This window comes from Leishmania panamensis (genome assembly GCF_000755165.1).
Source record: "Leishmania panamensis strain MHOM/PA/94/PSC-1 chromosome 3 sequence".
Taxonomy (NCBI): domain Eukaryota; phylum Euglenozoa; class Kinetoplastea; order Trypanosomatida; family Trypanosomatidae; genus Leishmania; species Leishmania panamensis.
In genome coordinates, this window is record NC_025876.1 from 264,830 (window position 1) to 282,174 (window position 17,345).

The 17,345-nt window shown below is 64.4% G+C and overlaps 4 protein-coding genes across 4 annotated transcripts in view, besides 1 other annotated feature; all 4 read right to left on the reverse strand.

Annotated features, from left to right (window-relative positions):
* The window catches only part of LPMP_030640 (hypothetical protein), a gene marked incomplete at both ends in the record, with an annotated part of 6,624 nt that extends 4,636 nt beyond the window's left edge, over positions 1-1,988 (reverse strand). The window contains one exon of the mRNA XM_010702705.1: positions 1-1,988. This exon is cut by the window's left edge and continues 4,636 nt beyond it. Within this exon, the coding sequence (XP_010701007.1) occupies positions 1-1,988 (1,988 nt within the window).
* A 1,012-nt stretch (positions 1,989-3,000) lies between these two features.
* LPMP_030650 (hypothetical protein) lies at positions 3,001-11,484 on the reverse strand (the record flags this gene model as incomplete). The annotated part of the gene is made up of 1 exon (XM_010702706.1): positions 3,001-11,484. The coding sequence occupies one exon, from the start codon at positions 11,482-11,484 to the stop codon at positions 3,001-3,003; it is 8,484 nt and encodes a 2,827-aa protein (XP_010701008.1).
* Positions 11,485-11,665: 181 nt separating this feature from the next.
* Positions 11,666-11,933: a repeat region.
* Positions 11,934-12,348: 415 nt separating this feature from the next.
* LPMP_030660 (aminoacyl-tRNA synthetase, putative) lies at positions 12,349-13,113 on the reverse strand (the record flags this gene model as incomplete). Its single annotated transcript, XM_010702707.1, has 1 exon — positions 12,349-13,113. The coding sequence occupies one exon, from the start codon at positions 13,111-13,113 to the stop codon at positions 12,349-12,351; it is 765 nt and encodes a 254-aa protein (XP_010701009.1).
* Positions 13,114-13,596: 483 nt separating this feature from the next.
* LPMP_030670 (hypothetical protein) lies at positions 13,597-16,800 on the reverse strand (the record flags this gene model as incomplete). The annotated part of the gene is made up of 1 exon (XM_010702708.1): positions 13,597-16,800. The coding sequence occupies one exon, from the start codon at positions 16,798-16,800 to the stop codon at positions 13,597-13,599; it is 3,204 nt and encodes a 1,067-aa protein (XP_010701010.1).
* Between the last annotated feature and the right edge of the window lie 545 nt (positions 16,801-17,345).

The window sequence follows — 17,345 nt, forward strand, 5'->3', positions numbered from 1 at the left end:
TCCACGTGGGCGTCCACGACATCGTTCAGCTCATCAAACGGGTGCGACACGACCCAGCCGCCGAGCTCGTTGGCGTTGCCGAGCGTCGCGGGGTACAGTCGGTTCGACACGTGCCCCTCCACCTGAAGGGCGCGGGCAAGCTGATCGATGAGGTCGTGGGTGAGGTGAGGGTACTTCATGGCTTTCTTCGGCTCTGCGAGGATGACGTCGGGCAGCGCGGAGAGCGCGCTGGCAGTGATGGTGGCGGACTCATCGCCCACCACATCCTGCCAACTGAAGTTCACATCCGTGACGCCGTCCTCGTCGAGCAGCTGTGCCGCCGGCGTTGAGCGGAGGAGGTGCGCCATGATGGTGATCAGGTGGCCGTCGTACACGTCAAACTCCGTGCCGCGTCCTGTGGCACACTCACAGTGCTGGAAGGCCTGCAGGAGGTATGGCGCTATCTCGTTGAGGAAGGCAGCCACCAACGGCGACGTAGCGCCGCGCTGCGCACGCAGCTCAGCGCTCACGAGGGCGGTGCAGTAGGCAGTGATCACCATCACCTGACACAGCTGCATCTGCTGCTCCGTGCGCGGTGCGGCGCTGCCGCCTGCGTGCAAGTAGGCATGCACCGCAGCCAACACAACTTGCTCACGGCGGGAGAGCTGACCGTCCTTCGTCAGCGTGAGGGAGGCATCGGAAAGCGTCGGCAACGGCACGGGGCGCTCGAGCGCCGCCGCCAGTTTCGTGGAGCTGGGCTCGAGCACCAGCGACCGCGCCAAGTTGCTGCTCTCAACGGTGACAGCGAACACCACGACGGCATTCTCGCGGGTGATGATGCGGGAGGAGTAGGCAACCTTGATGCGCCGCGCCGTGGCCCACGTGAGGAAGCAGTGATAGTAGAAGGCCACCGTGTCGCCGTGGCTCTCGTTCTCGACGAGGCTTCGGTAGGGACGCTTCAGCTCTATTGTCTGGTCCTCCATGACACGCTGCTTCAGCTCGAGCTTCTCCTCGTCGGTCAATGGCGTCATGCTTGCCGCAGAGACGGGAGCGCCTTCCTCACCGACGCTGCTCTCGTTCTCCAAGCGCAACAGCTCCTCCTCGGTGTGGTTGTGGAAGAGGTGCGTCAGCTCCGTCTCGTGGCCGAGCTGCTCGCCATCGGACATGAGAAGAAACTCTGGCTCGTACTTGCTCACATAGGCCGAAAACTCCTCGCAGTGGAAGCTGTCGAAGGTACCCACCACCAGCTGACTGTCGGGGTTCGTCGCGGCGACGGCTGTCAGCGTCTCGCGCAGAGCTTCGCGGATGAAGAGCTTCTGTGGAGCAGGCGCCCAGAACCACGTCGTGTTGCGGAAGAAGACGACGTGGAAGTGACCGCCACGCGACTGCAGGCCACGCAGCAGCGCCTGGGCATTGTAGAGCACGTGCAGCGGCTGCATGAGGTCCCAGTCAACGTGCGGCGACGACAGCGCCGCCATGAGCAGCGAGTCGCCGTCGATGAAGAACTTCTCCATGGCGCTCAGGTGGACAAACATATCGAACTGGCGGGGGCGGGCCATGGCGTAGTGGAAGTCGACAGCCACCTCGGTCAGAGCCTTCTCAATACACGCGATGGCGCTAGGCTGACCGGCGAAGGTTGCCAAGAACTTCCACGCCATCCGGCACTCATCGGGGCTCTGCAGGGAGTCGATCTGGCCTACAGCCGCAGCTCTCGCGGCGACGGCAGCGTCTCCCTGCCCTTGCCCTGTCTTCTCGGCCGCAGCCCACCGCAGCACCGCATTGCACGTGCGCAGTAGCGCCGTCGTCTCGTGCACGGGCCTCACCGTGGATGGGTTCGTGCTGCTCGTGGTGGTGGCCTCGCTGCTCCTGCTGATCAGGCAGAGCAGAGACCGCGCCTGGAACAACTGCTTGATGGGCAGCGACGCGCTGATCTCAACGCTGGAGTCGAAGTCCGGCTGGCCATTGGCATCCACGAAGAGCTGATTCAGCTCGCGGTAGTGCGATGACATCCTTCCGCGTACTTCACGAACTTTCCACGCACGTACTTCGTCGCACAGACCCAAAAGGAAGAGAGCGTCGCCACGTGCGAGAGGACCCGGCAACGATAGCGGTGAGCGTGGGTACTAACGGCGCTGTCGACCAAGTGGCGGCGACACACACCCCTTTGCCTGTTGTACCTCTGCTGTCGTCGCGTCTGCAACCCCTCCAACGGACTCAGCAGACACTCGCTCGCGGGTTTCACTTTTTGCTAGCCTTTTTATTTCCTCACTTAGGATGTTTGTTGCCTCTCTCAGGCGGACCAGGACGACTGTGCGCGTGCGTGGGCGGAGCTGAGTGGAGGAGTTGGGAGGGATGACGAGGGAAAGACTGCGTAGCGGACAGCAAGACAGAGAGAGAGAGAGAGGGAGAGGCGTTGCGGACATGAAGGATGAGTCCAGCTGCCGGAGTGGAGAGGGACAGAGCTGAGAGGGGGAGGCCTCACATTCTCGATTTTTTCACCTCACACGCACACGCAGAAGCGCCGCCGTCGTGATTCTCCGGGTTGTATCGGCGCTTCTACATCGGGCACCGCAGTTCGTGCTCGACCACTGTCCACGCGCTGTGTTCTCGTCTTCAGAGACGCAGCGCCCCCGCCGCCCCCAAAGAATAACGCAACGCACCGAATGGGAGTCGTGTTCGATAGGGGCGATGACGACAACGACGAGATGTGGGTGGTGGCGGTGGTGGTGATGCCCGCCCCACTCTTGGAGAGCAACGTGGGGCCACAAAAGGTCAGCGCTCGGCGTAGAAGAAAAGGCAAAGAGGGCGGTGGGGGGAGGGGGGGGGGGAGGCGCCACTCACGCACAGGGTGTGTGGAAGCTCAGCACGCGTGGGGGAGAGAGAACTACATCGGATACTTGTGCACGTAGGCAAAGCACCACGTACACATCTGCAGCCGTGGCGGCATGGGCGAAGTGGCACCGACAGCGACGTCACACACCCACACCCACACACGCCGTCACGCTTGCTGCGGTGGCGTTTTCATGGCTCTCCAGCTGCCCCTTCACGTTCGTCGGGCCCATCTGTTGGTCCCGCCGCCGTGCCCAGCGTCAGTTCCTCACTGTCAATCGCCTGCACGCAGCCAGAGTCCATGCACTCCACCGCCAGCCCTCGAGACAGCGTCCACACTGACGAGCGAATCAGGGTCAAGTAGGCGTCGTGCCCGACTCGGATAGCGGCTGCAGTGGGGCCGGCCCGCACGCCACCCACCACACGGCAGAACTTCAGGGACGAGCAGCTACTGCTGCCGAGTATGATGGGCACCGTTCCAGTCACAGTACAATGCGTCAGCCGCACCTGCGACCGCTGCGACGCGAGGATGGCGGTAATGCTCGCGTACGCGACCTCGGCGAGCGTATCTCCGGTGGTGCGCAGCATTATGCCAGCGTTTCGTACCGCGATGAGACGAGCAGGTGGGAGTTGCGCCACTGCCGCACCACCGTGACCAGCGGAGCCTAGCGAGTTTTCAGTGTTCTCCCTCTCCTGTCTCGTTGTGGGGTCGCTGCAGACGTCGTTGCCGTCGTGGTTCATCGGTGCGGCAGTGTAGGCGCAGTACGGCCAATCATTCAGCGATGTACCAACCATGTGCAGCGTGCACTGTGCGCCATCGGCAAGTGAGAGAAGCAGCAGTGGGACAGTGGTAACATCAGCAGCGGCCGCTGCCACGACAGCACCACAACGACGCAACGACGGCGCGGGGGTCGGGGTGTGGGTGGAGGCGGGGGGTATCGCTACCGGAGCTGCGGCGGAGGCACCGCTATCACCTCCCTCGATGGCGCTACTGTCCTCCTCGTCTCCTCCCTCACTGCGCACGATACGGACGTAATCGCAGTGAAGCTTTGCATACGGCCCCTCGCACGCGACGACAGCTGTGAGCTGTCCGGCGCGCCGAACACTGAGGTGCGGCTGTGAGGAGAGCGAGGCGTCAACGATGCAGTCCGTGAGGCTCAAAACGCCTTGCTGGCAAACATGCACAGCCGGCGGCTGACGCATCAGGTGGTGCAGGATGCGCACCGAAGGGAGAGCCTCCCTGCTGTCTGTGACTCTGGCGGTAGCAGCGGCGACGGCGCGACCGGCCGCCAAGGTTGCCTTGGTGGTGGTGGGGGTTGCAAGGAGCGGGGAGGCGTACGCACTGTCGCTGTCCACCTCTCCCGCCGAGGTTGTGTCGTCAGCCCAGTTGGTGCTGTCTGTGTAATTGTGCTGCGCCGACGAGTCGCGTTCCCCTTGCCCTGCCCACGGGCTGCGTTGCGTTCTTGTCGCCACCGTGTTGCCGGTGCGGTCCCTCTCCGTGCCCATCGACCCGTCCTCGTCGCCGTCGCTGTCATGTTCGCTCTCCCCCTTTCGCGCACCGCCGGCGCGGCTGCACTCGGCGAAGTGCCGCGGTAGATGATTGGTGGGCCGCAGCACGACGCGCTCCATCGTGCACGTCCCGCGCACCACGCAGCTGCCGCAGATTGCCGGGCGGACCGCCGGAAAGGCAGAGGCGATGGAGGGCGCCCCGGGTGCAGGGGCCGCAGGAATGCTTGCTGCTGCCGCGACCGCTGCCAACGGCACCGTGGCGCAGCGGGGTGGAGCAGCGACAGTGGCGGAAAGCGACGGTGATAAGGGGTGCTGTTCCCCTACGCCGACAGCCGTGCTGACAGGCTCAGGCCCGGCACTATTAGCGCCCGCTGCGGCAACGGGCATCATCAACGTGTTCAGCCGGAAGGGCAGCCGAGTATCGAGGTGGGCTTCCCAGCAAAGCCACTTCAAGCGGCGCCGCACAGCCCTTGTCAGCGGCACGGACCGGCTGCCGCCGACCTCTTCATCCTCGTCTTCTGCCAGAAGCGCACCGTCAACGTCACCGGCACGGATGGTGACTGGCGACGCTGTGGTCGCCGTAGCGGAGCTGGGCGAGGCGGCTGACCTCGTGCCAGCACTTCGGCGCAACGAGGCGTCAGAAGAGAGGCGCTGCGTACACGTAGTGACGCGCGGCGGGGGGTGTCTCGGTGTTCGTGGCGCGCTGGAAGTTAGGGCCGGGAGCATCGCTGTTCTACCGGCGGCGGCGGTGTAGGCCGTGGATCGAGGTGCGAACGATCGAGCCCTCGCATTAGCGAGTACTGTACCGCAGCTGCTGCCGTCTTCCACAACGGGTTCGGTTGCTGCCGCTGCTGCTGCTCCGTCGTTCGGATTACTTCGCACTGCCCACTGGTGGGCCACACGCCACGGCACTGCGACGATGTGCGAGGCCAGACTCCGCAAGCGCCGGACCGCCGCGGACACCGCGGCACCGGGGCCATGCCACCCCAGAATTCCCCTCAGTCCGCCACTGCTTCCTGCCCCGCGATCCTCAGCTTCTTCGTCACTGCCCATGTCAGGGCCGTGGTCATTGTTGACCGTCTCGTCACCTTCGGGTTTTCGAGTGATGCGACAGACGCCTCCGGCATGCACGACTACCGCGTACTGCTGCGCGCAACGGAGGAGCGCATTGGCGAGCGTCAAGTGTGCGCCGTAGAAGACGTTCACGCCGACTAAGCTGCAGTCATACACGATGGATTTGCCAATGAAGCCCGTCGCACCGTCGCCGCAGGTGATGCCGCAGCGAGCGCCACCACCGAGCACCGCCTGTGGCAGATGTGCCGTCGCCTCGTCAAGGGCGATGCAAGCGGGTAGCAAGTCGGATACGTTCGCCACGTCTTCGGGGCTGCAGAATGAGGTGGCCGATGCCGTCGTCATTGGTGGCTGCTGCTGCGACTTGGACGGCTGAAGGAGACATGTGGAGCTGGCACTACCTGACGCTGTCCTGGCGGCAGCAGCGACGGCCGCCGACGACATGGCCGATGACCATGGCGAGGCGTGCTTCAGGGCGTGGATGTCCAGTACGCAGTCCGGGTCGGCTTCGCAGTGCGCTCCGTCGTACAGGTACAGACCGATGCGCGAGAACCCGTAGATCTTCACGTGGCCCTGCAGTGACAGCAGACCGCTGCGGCACTCGATTCCGTACTTCTTTGCCGTGTAGCTGCCGCGGCGCACGACGCAGTGCGCGTGGGAAAGAATGTACACGCCGACGTGGTTGCTGCTGGCACTGCACTTGGTTAGCTGCAGCGCGCCGCCGTCGGAGGTGAAGCCGTTGACAACGTGCTTGGCCGTGCAGTGGTGCGCATCCAGCAGCGTCTCCGGACCGAGGGAGGCAAAGCCGAACGTGACGCAGCGCACTTCGGTGTCTTGCGCGTGGCACTGACTTCCAGACCACACCTTTACTCCTGAGGTACGCACAGCTGGAGCGCTGCGGACGACGGACGACAGCGCCGATGGCGGGGTGGCGGCCGCCGGAGCAGTGGGGCGCATGACCTCCTCCCTCCCGTCCTCGCAGACCTCGTCGCAGTGAGGCGCTGTGTTGCCTTGCTGGTCTGCGAGGCACAACACGGATGATGGGAGTCGATCGTGGTGGGGGTGGTCAGGGGCACCGTCGCTGGTGCTGTACACCAGTTCCTCCGCGAGGCTGACGTCGAGGTTGAGGTAGCGAGTCCATGTGTCAGGCTTACCCGCTGCACCGTCCTCATTCGAGCTGCCGCGTTTTCCCACCCTCGCTCCTTCTCCTCCTCCTACTGCAGCTGCAGTCCCGGTCCCCCCACCAGGCGCGTTTGCCTTGCCAGCACCGCCGCCGCCGCCGCCGCTGCTGCTGCTGCTATGGTTGTTCCCGTGAAACACATAACGTGCGGCGTCCGTGGGGGACACGTCTACGAGGCACTTAGTCAGCCGCAGCACGCTCCTGTTGTACGCGTTGAAGCCGCTGTCGCGGCCGCGCAGTACGGTGATGCCGGTGCACTCTACCTCACTGGACTGGCTTTCCACGCCGTAGACGTCGCCGCAGAAGACTGCCGGAACCCCACCACAGATGAGCGGCGGCGGTGTGCGCCCGCAGGCACTGACACCCACCACGTGCGGCGTGCTGTGGGCCTCCACGCGAGAGTTGTTGAGGGCGAAGAGGCCCACGTGGGATGTGTCAGCGCCGCAGTGTTGCAGTCGGCATTGCGAGTGGTCGATTGTGTAGCCGTTGATGCCGTTCACCACCATGCACTCCTGCAGCTCTGCTTGCGTCGACTGGATGGCGGCAACGCCAAAGCTGTAACCCGTCATTAGACAGCGACGAGCCTTAAGGCTGGCGTGGACGGCCTTGACACCGCATGAGCGCTGCCGCGGTGACCTCGACCGCAGCGCACTGGCGGTGCCGCCATCCGCGCTGTTCGATGCGCGGAGACCCGTCAACTTCAGCGCAGTTGCCGAGGTGGCCGAGGGGGCTGGCGATGCAGCGGACCCGAGGGCGGCTGCCACTGTCGCCGCCACCGCATTGGCGGCCTCTTCGGCCTCTGCCGTCGACCACAAGACGCATTCCTCCAGCTCCACCACGCTGTCCTCGTAGGCGTAGACGGAGGTGTCGTGCGCGTTCATCAGCGTCACCCCCGTTGCCTTGAGCGCGGCGTCGCGCACTTCGAGGCTGAATCGACCGCCAAAGAAACCGAGTGTCTGCTGCGGCGATGACATCTCGCTTGCAGTTGGTGAGGGCCAGTGCGAGGCGTGGATTGCCGTGGCGGTCGCTGAAGCAGCGTCGCTCAGCGTATCGGAGCGAGGCAGCTGCTCCTCGTAGTGACGTCGCGCAAGCCGTGCGACACGAGCGGTGCGCTCCGCAACGGCTGCCGCAGACGTCCACAAGGACTCCGTCGCTGAGATGGCCGGCGGCACCACCCCTCCTTTCTTCTCTTGTTGCTTCTGCAGAAGCTCCCCCATCACAGCGCGGTATGCTGTTTCGTGGGCCTCGCCGAGCAGACTGCACCGTCGCGGGAAGCTGCCGCACCTGTCGTCTGTCAGGATGCACTTCGCCTTGCGCAGCACGAAGGCGCCGACGTGATTCGTGTTGGCGGAACAGCCATCCAGCGTGGCCGCGGAGGCGTCGACAGTGAAGCCGTTCACAACGTCCTCGGCATGGCAGCGGTAGAAGTGCGCCACCGAGTGTGCGATGACGCAGAAGGCGAAGTAGAGATGCCGCGCTGTGCAGTGGCGGGCGGTGAGGGTGCCACCGAGCTCGACGTTAAGTCCTGTGCAGCGCGTCGTGTCGTTGACGCGTATGGGCGGTGCTGGCTTCTGCTGCCGCATTTCACTGCGATCACTAGAGGGGATTCCATCACCGCTTCCCGCGTCCACGCCGTCCCCCTCAGCCCCTTGCTCGCCTGGTACTGCCTCAGCTGGCTGCACGGGACTCGTTGCCGCGGCAGTGGTCGTTGGGCTGCCTTCGAAGAGGCAGTGCTCCACGTATGCACGGCACCCCTGGACGCTGACGGCGCTGGTGATGGCGGCCGTGACGGTGCAGTGCGCCATATCTACGATCGCGTCTTGTTCAGCAAATATGGAGCGCTCCGTGTGGCGGCCAGGGTTGACGGTGCAGCGGACGAGCCGCAGACCACCATGGTTCGACACGAGTATCAGTGAGCGCAGGACTGTCATCATGGCTGCAAGAGACGGCGCAACGGCTGCTGCTGCTGCTGCTGTTCCCTCGTTGCCACTGCCCTCGCTGTCGTCGCTGATGCTGGCGACTTCATCGTCGTTGTCACCCTGGTCGAGTTCATGACTCACAGCCTTGGGCTTGTCGCCGGGCTTCTCAGTCTTCACCTCTCGACTGCTGCGTCGCCACTCACACACCGCTGCTGCTGCTGCTGTGTGAACGTAGGGCATCAGTCGATAGACATGGGTGTCTTCGGACATCTCCACTCGAGAGGAGTCGAGCACGAGCACGCATTCCTTCCGTTGCGCGTAGAAGAGGGCCGGGGGCGGCGGCGGTGCCGCTGCTGCGCTGCAGGCCGTATCGGCAGATGCCGCTGCCGCCTTGTCGGTCTTGGCCGCCGCGCCTGGCGAGGCTGTGAAAGGGGATCGTTGAGGTGGCGCGCCACGTCCAGCCCTGCGACGGCGGCGGAACGGCCCACTTCGGTACGGCGGCAGCCTTTGCAGTAGTCGATCGTCGGGCATCAGCGCCAGGTGAGTGTGCGACACCTGCACAGTCGCCAGCTCCTCCGTGGTGAGTGTGCCGACGAAGACGCAGTTGTGGAGTACGAGGCCGCCGAAGACACGGAGGTGTCCGTAGAGGTACATATTCCTGCAGTGTAGCGTGAGGCCGCAGGGTATCTGGCACGTGTGCACGTCACCTGTCGGGGACGGCGCCGTCGATGACTGCAGAGAGAAGCGAAGCTGCTGGTGCTGCTGCGTGGCTGAGGTGCTGACTTTTCTACTGCCGCCGCTGCTGGGCTCTCGAGAGGCGGTGACGGACACGCGCATGTTCCGCAGCACGCAGGCCACCCGCGCCTGTTGGACGTCGTCGTCGGTGTCACCGAGGAGGTGGACCTCAAGGGGAAATGGGGCGGCTGCGTCATCCGCAGCACTGCCCTCGCATGACACGCCCGCTGCTGAGAGCCGCAGCACCTGTGTGGTCCCAGACCCTTCCACATTCCTTGTGGTTGCAGTGCTGGTCGCCGGTGTTGAAGATGTACCGATGGGGGGCGGCGGCAGCGTCAATGGAATCCACAGCTCGGCGACGCGCTGCTGCAGCGGTGGCTGTAGTTCCTCGCTGTTTGTCGCCGCTCTGTGCGGGGGTGTAGGGGCATAGGCAACGTGCGAAAGCGCCGGCGGGCGTGCACGCAGCACTCGCTCGGCGTTCATGACCGGCGTGAAGATGGACATCGCTGCTGACGGCAGCGGCAATGGTGTCGTCGTCATTGTCGACGGGGTGCGCTGCTGTAGCATAGCAGGCATATCTGGCGTGGTGCTGTCCGCCGCGCTGTTCTTGCAATCCACCACTGCAGTGGTCGAGACGACGGTCTGCTGCACCCCCCGCACACCGGACTGGAACAGCTGCACACCCTCTGCATCCGCGAGAAGGGCGGATGAATCGAGCAGCATGACGACCGGTGTTGTTGCTGCTGTTGGGTGTTGTGGTTGCTGTGGCGGGATAGGGTGGAGCGGAGGCGGCGGGGACGCCGGCAAGGGCTCCGCTGGGGGAGCGTAGGTGGCTACAAGGGCATCGTACACGGCGGTGTTAAGACGAGACATGTCCCGCAATACATGTGGCGCGAGTGCGCCGCTGCCATGGCTACCACAAGGGCTATGTGCGGACCCGAGCTCCATGAATGACAGGGTCGTTGCGGCTGTCTGCGCCTCGTGCGGTGAGGCCCTCAGCCTCACCGAGTCGAACCCAGTGGCGGCGACGGCGCTGCCCCTGCCCAAGTACATGTCATGGTGAGCTCTCTGCACCATGCCGCCGCCGGTGGCCGCTGTGGCTGTGGTAATGTGGCTTGCAAGGGGTGCGGGGGCGCCGAGGCTGCCCCTCGACACCGAGGTAGGAAGAGACGTCGCGCCATCGCGCACGGCACCCGCATGCGCCGCGGTCGGATCCACGTAGCGACGGAACAGGTGTGGATGCGCGCGATGGATGTACTCCATGCCGAGCTGATGCTCTTCCTCCGAGTAGGCTCCTGTAAAGGGCGATGCGCCGCCGCTATCTACGCCCGCCGCCGCCGCCGCCTCGCGGCGACTCTCCATCCGCTCCGCGTCATCAACAGACACGCGGCCGTCGCCGGCAAAAGGGTTGAGGGTCTCGTAAAGCGCGACTAGCAGCAGGACGATGTTCTCGGGTGTCAGCTCCCAGTGCTGCGACATGAGCTCGAGAGAGCAGAGGGCGCCGTGGTGAATGAAGGATGCGATGAGACGCGGGGCCACAACGAAGACGAGCGGCATGCGGGCAATACGACGGCTGCCGCCGGTCTGCGGCCTCGCCACCCCTAGGTCCACGGGGCGACGTTGGAGCTCGTTGTACGGCTCCGGGGTGGTGGCGGTGGGCCTGCTGTTAGGATCGTCGTCACTACGCTGTTGCTGCGTGCTTCTGACACTCGCGCGCAAGCCACTGCTGCCGTCTGGAGAGCCGGGGACTGTCCATGATGTCAGCTCGCGGCTTCCATCGCACGCTGCTACCTCTCGCGCCTTACCTCCTGCACCTCCAGAGACGAGCGAGAAAGATGACTGCGGCGATGGTGTCGAAGAGCTCGTTGTCGTCATGTCGTGCCGATGCACGGGTGGGGGCGATGTTGTGGCAGCCAAATGTGGCGCTGCATCGGTGGGGTGGGGAGCCGTTGCGCTCGGCCTCACATGTCTTGCAGGGTACCGATGTAGCGATCGCGCGCCTCCGACACCGGTGCTTTCACCCCACGCCCTTCCTGCCGCGCCGTCCTCGCCGTCGTCGTCTTCGCTAAAGACGAGTTCGAGCGACACGTAGAAGTCCGCGTTGTTCTCATCTTTGTAGAGCAGCTGGATGAACCACCTCGTCAGGTCATCATCGTCGATGAGAGCGACCTGTGAGATACCGTGCGGCACGTTTCGGCCGCTGTTGCGCTTCAAGTACACAAAGAGTTTCTGTAGCAGCTGAATGTACTGCTTCGTCGGCATCGCTGCTGCTGCTGATGGGTTTAAGTGGAGAGGAGCGGGTGCGATGCTGCCAGTCGTGTGATGGGGGGGGAGGAGGAGGAGGAGGAAGGGGAGAGAGAGGCGACGAGAGATGAGCGGCAGCGCGAACAACAATAACGAACAAGAGGAGGGGTGATTTGTGCCTGCTGCGCACACGCACACACAGAGCGGCCTGCGACAGCCGACACGCTTGCGCCACCCATGCGACGGGCAGAGTGTCCGCGTGGCTCGGACACATCGCACCCGGCATGGCGGGGAGCGGCTGTGAGACGGAGGCCGTGCTGGGATGGCTGAGTCGGCGCATTGCTGTTTGCACGCGTGTGTGTGTGTCTTACGGCTGCCTCGCACGCCACACGATGGGCCACTGATGGCAGGTCGTGTAGGTGAGGGGTAAGGTGGGGGGGGTTTCGTACGTGCTTGGCAGGGAAGGGGATGAGCAAGTCGAGAGGAAAAGCCGTTTTCCCACCTCTGCCACCGCGTATGCCTGTGACGACGTCGGAAGGCCTTCGAACAGCGGGGCCGAGAGGGAGTGAGAAGAGGCGCGTGAGTTTCTGCGTTAGAGCGGGAGGATAGGATGGAAGGGCTGGGGGTAGCAGTGCGAGTCTGTCCAATCAAGGAGGGGTGTAGGGTGAGTGTTGCGAGGTCGGGGATGGGAGGCGACGGCGTCGTCCAAGGCGAAGGGCGAAAGGGAAGAAAAAGAGAGAGAGAGAGAGGCGCACCTCACAGGTGGCCACACGCGCACGGGAGTCCTCGCCTGTTGTGGCTGTGCGTGTGTGCCCTGCCGACAAGGGAGTCGCGTTCTTTTCTGGACACGCGGACGACGCAGACGTGCACCGCCCCGGCGCATTACGCCGTCGCCTCCGCCGACTTGGACGCCTCGTTCTGCGCCTTCTTGGCGGCAATGCCGGCATTCTGGACCTCGTGAGGGGCGGTGCCGCTGCCGTCGCAGGTGTCCTCAGCCCTGGAAGCGGCGACGCCTACCTCCGGCTGCCACCCCTCGCAGAGGTCTGCCCACTCAATAGCGTTCGATGCGTACTGCTCGAGCTCGTCGAGCGTGACCTTAATGCTGGTGTTAGCTGTCCCCGCTGCCGGGTATACGTATGAGAAACGCCTTAGAGAGACGTCCAGGTACACCTTGACGGCGTCGTGGAGGCCGAAGGGGCACACTGCCCCGGGCGGGAAGCCCGTGTACGGTTCCACCTCCTCGCGCTTCAGCATCTTGGGCTGACACGCAAACTTCTCCTTGTACTTCTTCGCGCTCACCTTTGCATCACCCGCCGCCACAATCACGATGACGTTGGCGTCGTCAGGGGCGGTGGTGGGCAAGTCGGCAGGCAACGTGCCCACGCTTTCGCTCCCCCCCGCACCGCTGCCGTCCTGCTGCTGCTGCTGCTTACTCAGTTTCATCTTCGCCTTCTCGTGCGCCTTCGCCTCTGCCTTGCAGATGACTTTCCTCTGCGAAAACGACAGCGACTTGGCAATGCGGGCCGGCTCGCAGTTCAGCCGAACGGCGGCGAGCTCGACCGTGGCGCTGCTCTCGTTGAACACCTGAATGCGCTCAATCAGGAACGCCGCGTTCTTGGTGACGAGGTGCTGCTTGCAACGCTCCATTGCTTGTGCTTGTCGTTGCTGTGAGACGGTGATGGAGGTGCTGATGGTGGTTGGAGATGTGGAGGGAAAGAGCCACGAAAGGGAGGGGGGGGGGCCGGGTAGGAGTACCGGCAATGCGCTGCGAAGTACGAGGGTGCTGGTGGCGCATGAGGGCAGGAAAGAGAGGGGTGCGGGGGAGTGTGGGGGTTGCTGCTGGGTCATGTGGGTGGCACGTCCGCGCATGCCGCTTTCCCTGTAGAGGAGACGAAGCAGCCGACGAAGGACTTTGCGTTGGGGATACCCTCATCTCACCTCTTCCTCCCCCTTCTCGGGGCTTCAGGAGGGCGGAAGAGAGGGGGGGGGAGGGGGAGACACTGATGCACAGAGAGCTGCACATTCTCTGAACAGTATCAGCTCTGAGTTGCGTGTGTGTGTGTGTGTGGAGATGCACACCTGCCTTGAAGCCAGAGGAAATAGGCTAAAGAGCAGCGGCGCGTGCGCCCGTCAGAGCAAGCGAGAGAGGGCTTTGGTGTAGTCGGCAAAGACATCAGTCGTCCGCGCTGGTTGCGCAGCTGTTGGGTGACGACGCTGATGATGAAACGAGAGTGAGGAGGGGGACGCCACGGAGGAGCGCTGCCGCTGCGCAGAGCCCCGAATCATGGCTGATGCGTATCGCGATGCTGCCGCTTGCTGCTGCTGCTGTTCTGCCGCTTTCGCCCTCTCAGCCGCCTCCCGCTGACGCTCCGCCTCGATCCGCATCTTGGTGCGCTGTACGGCTGCGTGGACCCGCGGCGCGGCATGCAGAACGTCGTCTGGCATGTAGTACCTACCTCTGAGAGTCCCGGCGGGGTTGCTTGCGCACACCGCATACGGGCGAGTGCGGCACAGTAGCCCAGCTCTCACAAGCGCCTCATGCACGGCGATGGCGCGTCGCCAGTAGGTCAAGGCCGCAACTCGGTGGTATCGCGTCGCTGCTGCCGTATGCTCGTCGATCTGGGAGGCGGGAGGCGGCCGTGGCGGGCAGCGTTTCCGCATCACCTGCATCATCCAGGCGTACGCCAGCTCAATGACGAGTGGGTGGTGGGGGTATTGGGCCGTGGCCGTGCTTGCGTGTTCGCCGCCGCGGCCGCCTATTACCGACGCACCGGACCCACCAGCGCCCCACGCCTGCTGCAGCTGCGCGGTTGCCCCCAGCAGCGCCAGCAGAACGCGCGATAGAAATGCCGGCGCGAGGGTGCGCGCGACGTCGTCGATGGAGGTGATGCCCCGCACGGCGTCGTCGAGCACTAAACTGAGCAACTCCCGCATCCCGTGCACAAGCCGAGCACGCACGTCGTCTCCGGCGGTCGCTGCCGCTGCGGCACCAGCCGCACTTGGGGGCGGCACTGCGGCAATCGTGCGCACGTGAAAGCGACAGAGCGCCTCTACGGTGCCGGGGAGGGCGTGTAGGTCAATGAGGGTGAGCGACGCCGCCGAGTCAGAGGCGGCCTTCCCCGGTGGTGACGCGGAGGCGGCGAAGCGCTTACGCGATCGGCGATGGGCCTCAGGGGTGGTGGAGAACGTAATGGAGGAGAACAGGCGCATATCAGCTTCCTCTCCCTCCTCCTCCTCCTCTCCCCACTCCCACGACTTGTTCTCGCTGGCGGCGTTGATGCCTGTCCTCGTCGGAGAGTCGGCCCGCTTCACACCCCTCATGGCTGCCTCAGCGAGGCGATGCGGCGACTCGCCCACAGCACCGACGCTGCCATGCTGGGTCCCCCACGAAACGAGACCGCTTGCGCCACCCTTCACGTCGGCGTCGCCGTTCAGCCGTGTTACTCGGCCCTGTCGCAGTGCCTGAGCCACTTCGGTAGGTGCCTTCAACGCGCCGCGACGACGCAGCAACAGCGTGGCCAGGCTATCTTGTAGTGCCTCCAGCAAGGCCACATCGCCGCTGCGGTTCTCGCGCCGGCCAACCAGCCCCACCACGACGAGGGCAGACTCGGGGTGGGCGCGGACGTACCCCGTCAGCGGCGCCGCGAGCGCGGCAGCGAGGCCATCGTGCCACCACTGCAGCTTGCTCAGTGCCCGAGTCAGGAAGAGGAAGCTGGTGGTGTTTATCTTCAGCAGGCGCGCCGACGTCTTTGCCGGTCCAATCGCGTCGGCCGTGGCGCCTGTCATCGACGCAGAGAGTCGCCCTTGTTGGCCACTCGTAAGAGTCAGCGACAGCGCCTCCGCCAGGTGGTGGAACAGACGGCCGTTCGCCACGGGGTGGTTGCTGCGGTCGAGCGCGCGACGCCGCACAGCTGCCGCAGCGGACGCCAAGCACGGATCTGCCGTGTGACCGGTGATGAGGGCAGCGCCAGCGGCGGTGGCATTCGTACCACCAGCGCCGACACTCATGCCATCACCCGGTTCGGCAGCGGAGGGGTTGGCGAGGTGGTGTGCTTGCTCGGTGGACTGGCGCAGGTACGAGAGGCGCAAGAGCTGCGCCTGGAAGCGCGCCATAGTGTCGAAGAGAAGGCTGTACTCCTCCAGCGTAAAAGCCCGGGCGGTGGTGGACTCGGACGGTGTCACTGTGGCCGCCGTGGAGCCGCACCGTTCCAAGTGCACGACGATGGAGTCCACGAGCGTTTGCAGTACCGCCTCCATGTGCACCAGCCTCTGCTGAGCGAGGAGGTGAAGAACCTGCAGCGACGTCGTAGTGTCCATGCATGACACCTCGCGCGAGAGCCACTGCAGTAGCAGGCGAGAGAGGCGCACAGAGAGCGGTGCTGCAGGTAACGAAAGGCGGTCACGATGCGGCTGCGGCTGCGGCTGCGGCTTCTGGGGCGGACTGAGGTCCGTGCAGGGTGGTGCGGTGGCAGATATGCTCCGCGGCGAGCCTTTCGTCTCGGTTTCCATGACATACAAATCCATCCGATTAAGCACGCTCAGCACTGCGGTGAGAAGTCGCTGATTCGGCATGAGTGAGCGTGCTGCTGACGTGACGTCGCCCTCGGCCTCCGCTGCCCACTCACTCACCTTGCGTCGCTGCCTCTTCGCGCGGTATTCATCGCTGTCGTCGCCAGCAGCGGCGGAGTCGAGAAGAGGAGATAACCGGCGCACCACCTCATGAAGGCACTGCATCATGCTGCTGTAGTCCAACTTGCCCAGCCGGTTCTCGAGTTCCGTGCAGAACTGCGCCTCTGTAAGGGTGGTGAGTCGCGTCGCGTAGAGAGGAGAGAAGCTGATCAGCGGCCGATGCAACGCTGGTTCAGACTTGTCTCGCGGCACGGCGTCGCTACCGCTGTAATCGATCTCCTGTTGTGCGCTGGAGAGGGACGCATCCGCAGCCGCTGCTACTGCTGTCGTTGTCGTCGGGGCAGCTGTGTCGCTGCCGCCACTGTGATCGCCTTGATTCTGCTGAATATCCCTTGCATCGTCTGAGCTCAGCTGCTGGAACACCTTGGCGAGATCGATCAAGGACAGACCACCGCCGCTGCCGCTGGCAGCACCACTACCACTACCAGTGCCGTAGTGGCGGCGCGACGTGTGAAGCGGTTGGGAGAGTGGATGCTCCGTTGCGTTCGGCGAGGAAGGTATGAAGGTGGTGGTGAACCGTGGCAGTGATGTTGACACGGGCGGTGACTTGACTGGCACGCCGACGCTCTCGCGAGAGCCGTAGCCGAAGCTTCTTCGCCACAATGCGGTGCTGCAGCGCGCCAAAACACCCATGCGGGACGTCATCTACTGTGCCTGCTTGAGGGTATGAAGACGAGCTAGGCCGCGTGCCTCTCAGTGTCTGTCCTCAGCCTCCTTGTGGGTCGCTGATGCACTTGTGGGCCGTGTTGTTGTTGGCGTTCGAGAAGCGTTTGGTGGTCATGCGGAAATTGTGTGTGTGAGAGTGGAGAGGAGGAGCCGAGGAAGGGTGGGGGCAGAGGGGGGGGGGGGGGGAGGGCGAGTGGGTCAACATGCAAAGCCGCCGCTTCCTGCTCACCCGCCACCCCCTCTCCACCGTTGAAATGCACACTGTGATGGCTGCGCTGCCCAAACGCCTTCCCCCCCTTCTCCGTGAAGCGGCATGGCGTGCGCGGGGGTGAAGTGCTGCTGGTGACGGAGAGAGAGAGGGAGGGAGGGAGGGAGGGAGGGACACGTCATGATCCTCCAGAGATCACCATTGGCTAGGGTAAGGGAATACCTTCGATGGAGGCTGCGGCCTTCAACAGGCGCGAAGAGAAGGCACGGCTCCATGGACAAAGTGGGAATCCCGCCCCCTCCCTCCACACCACCCA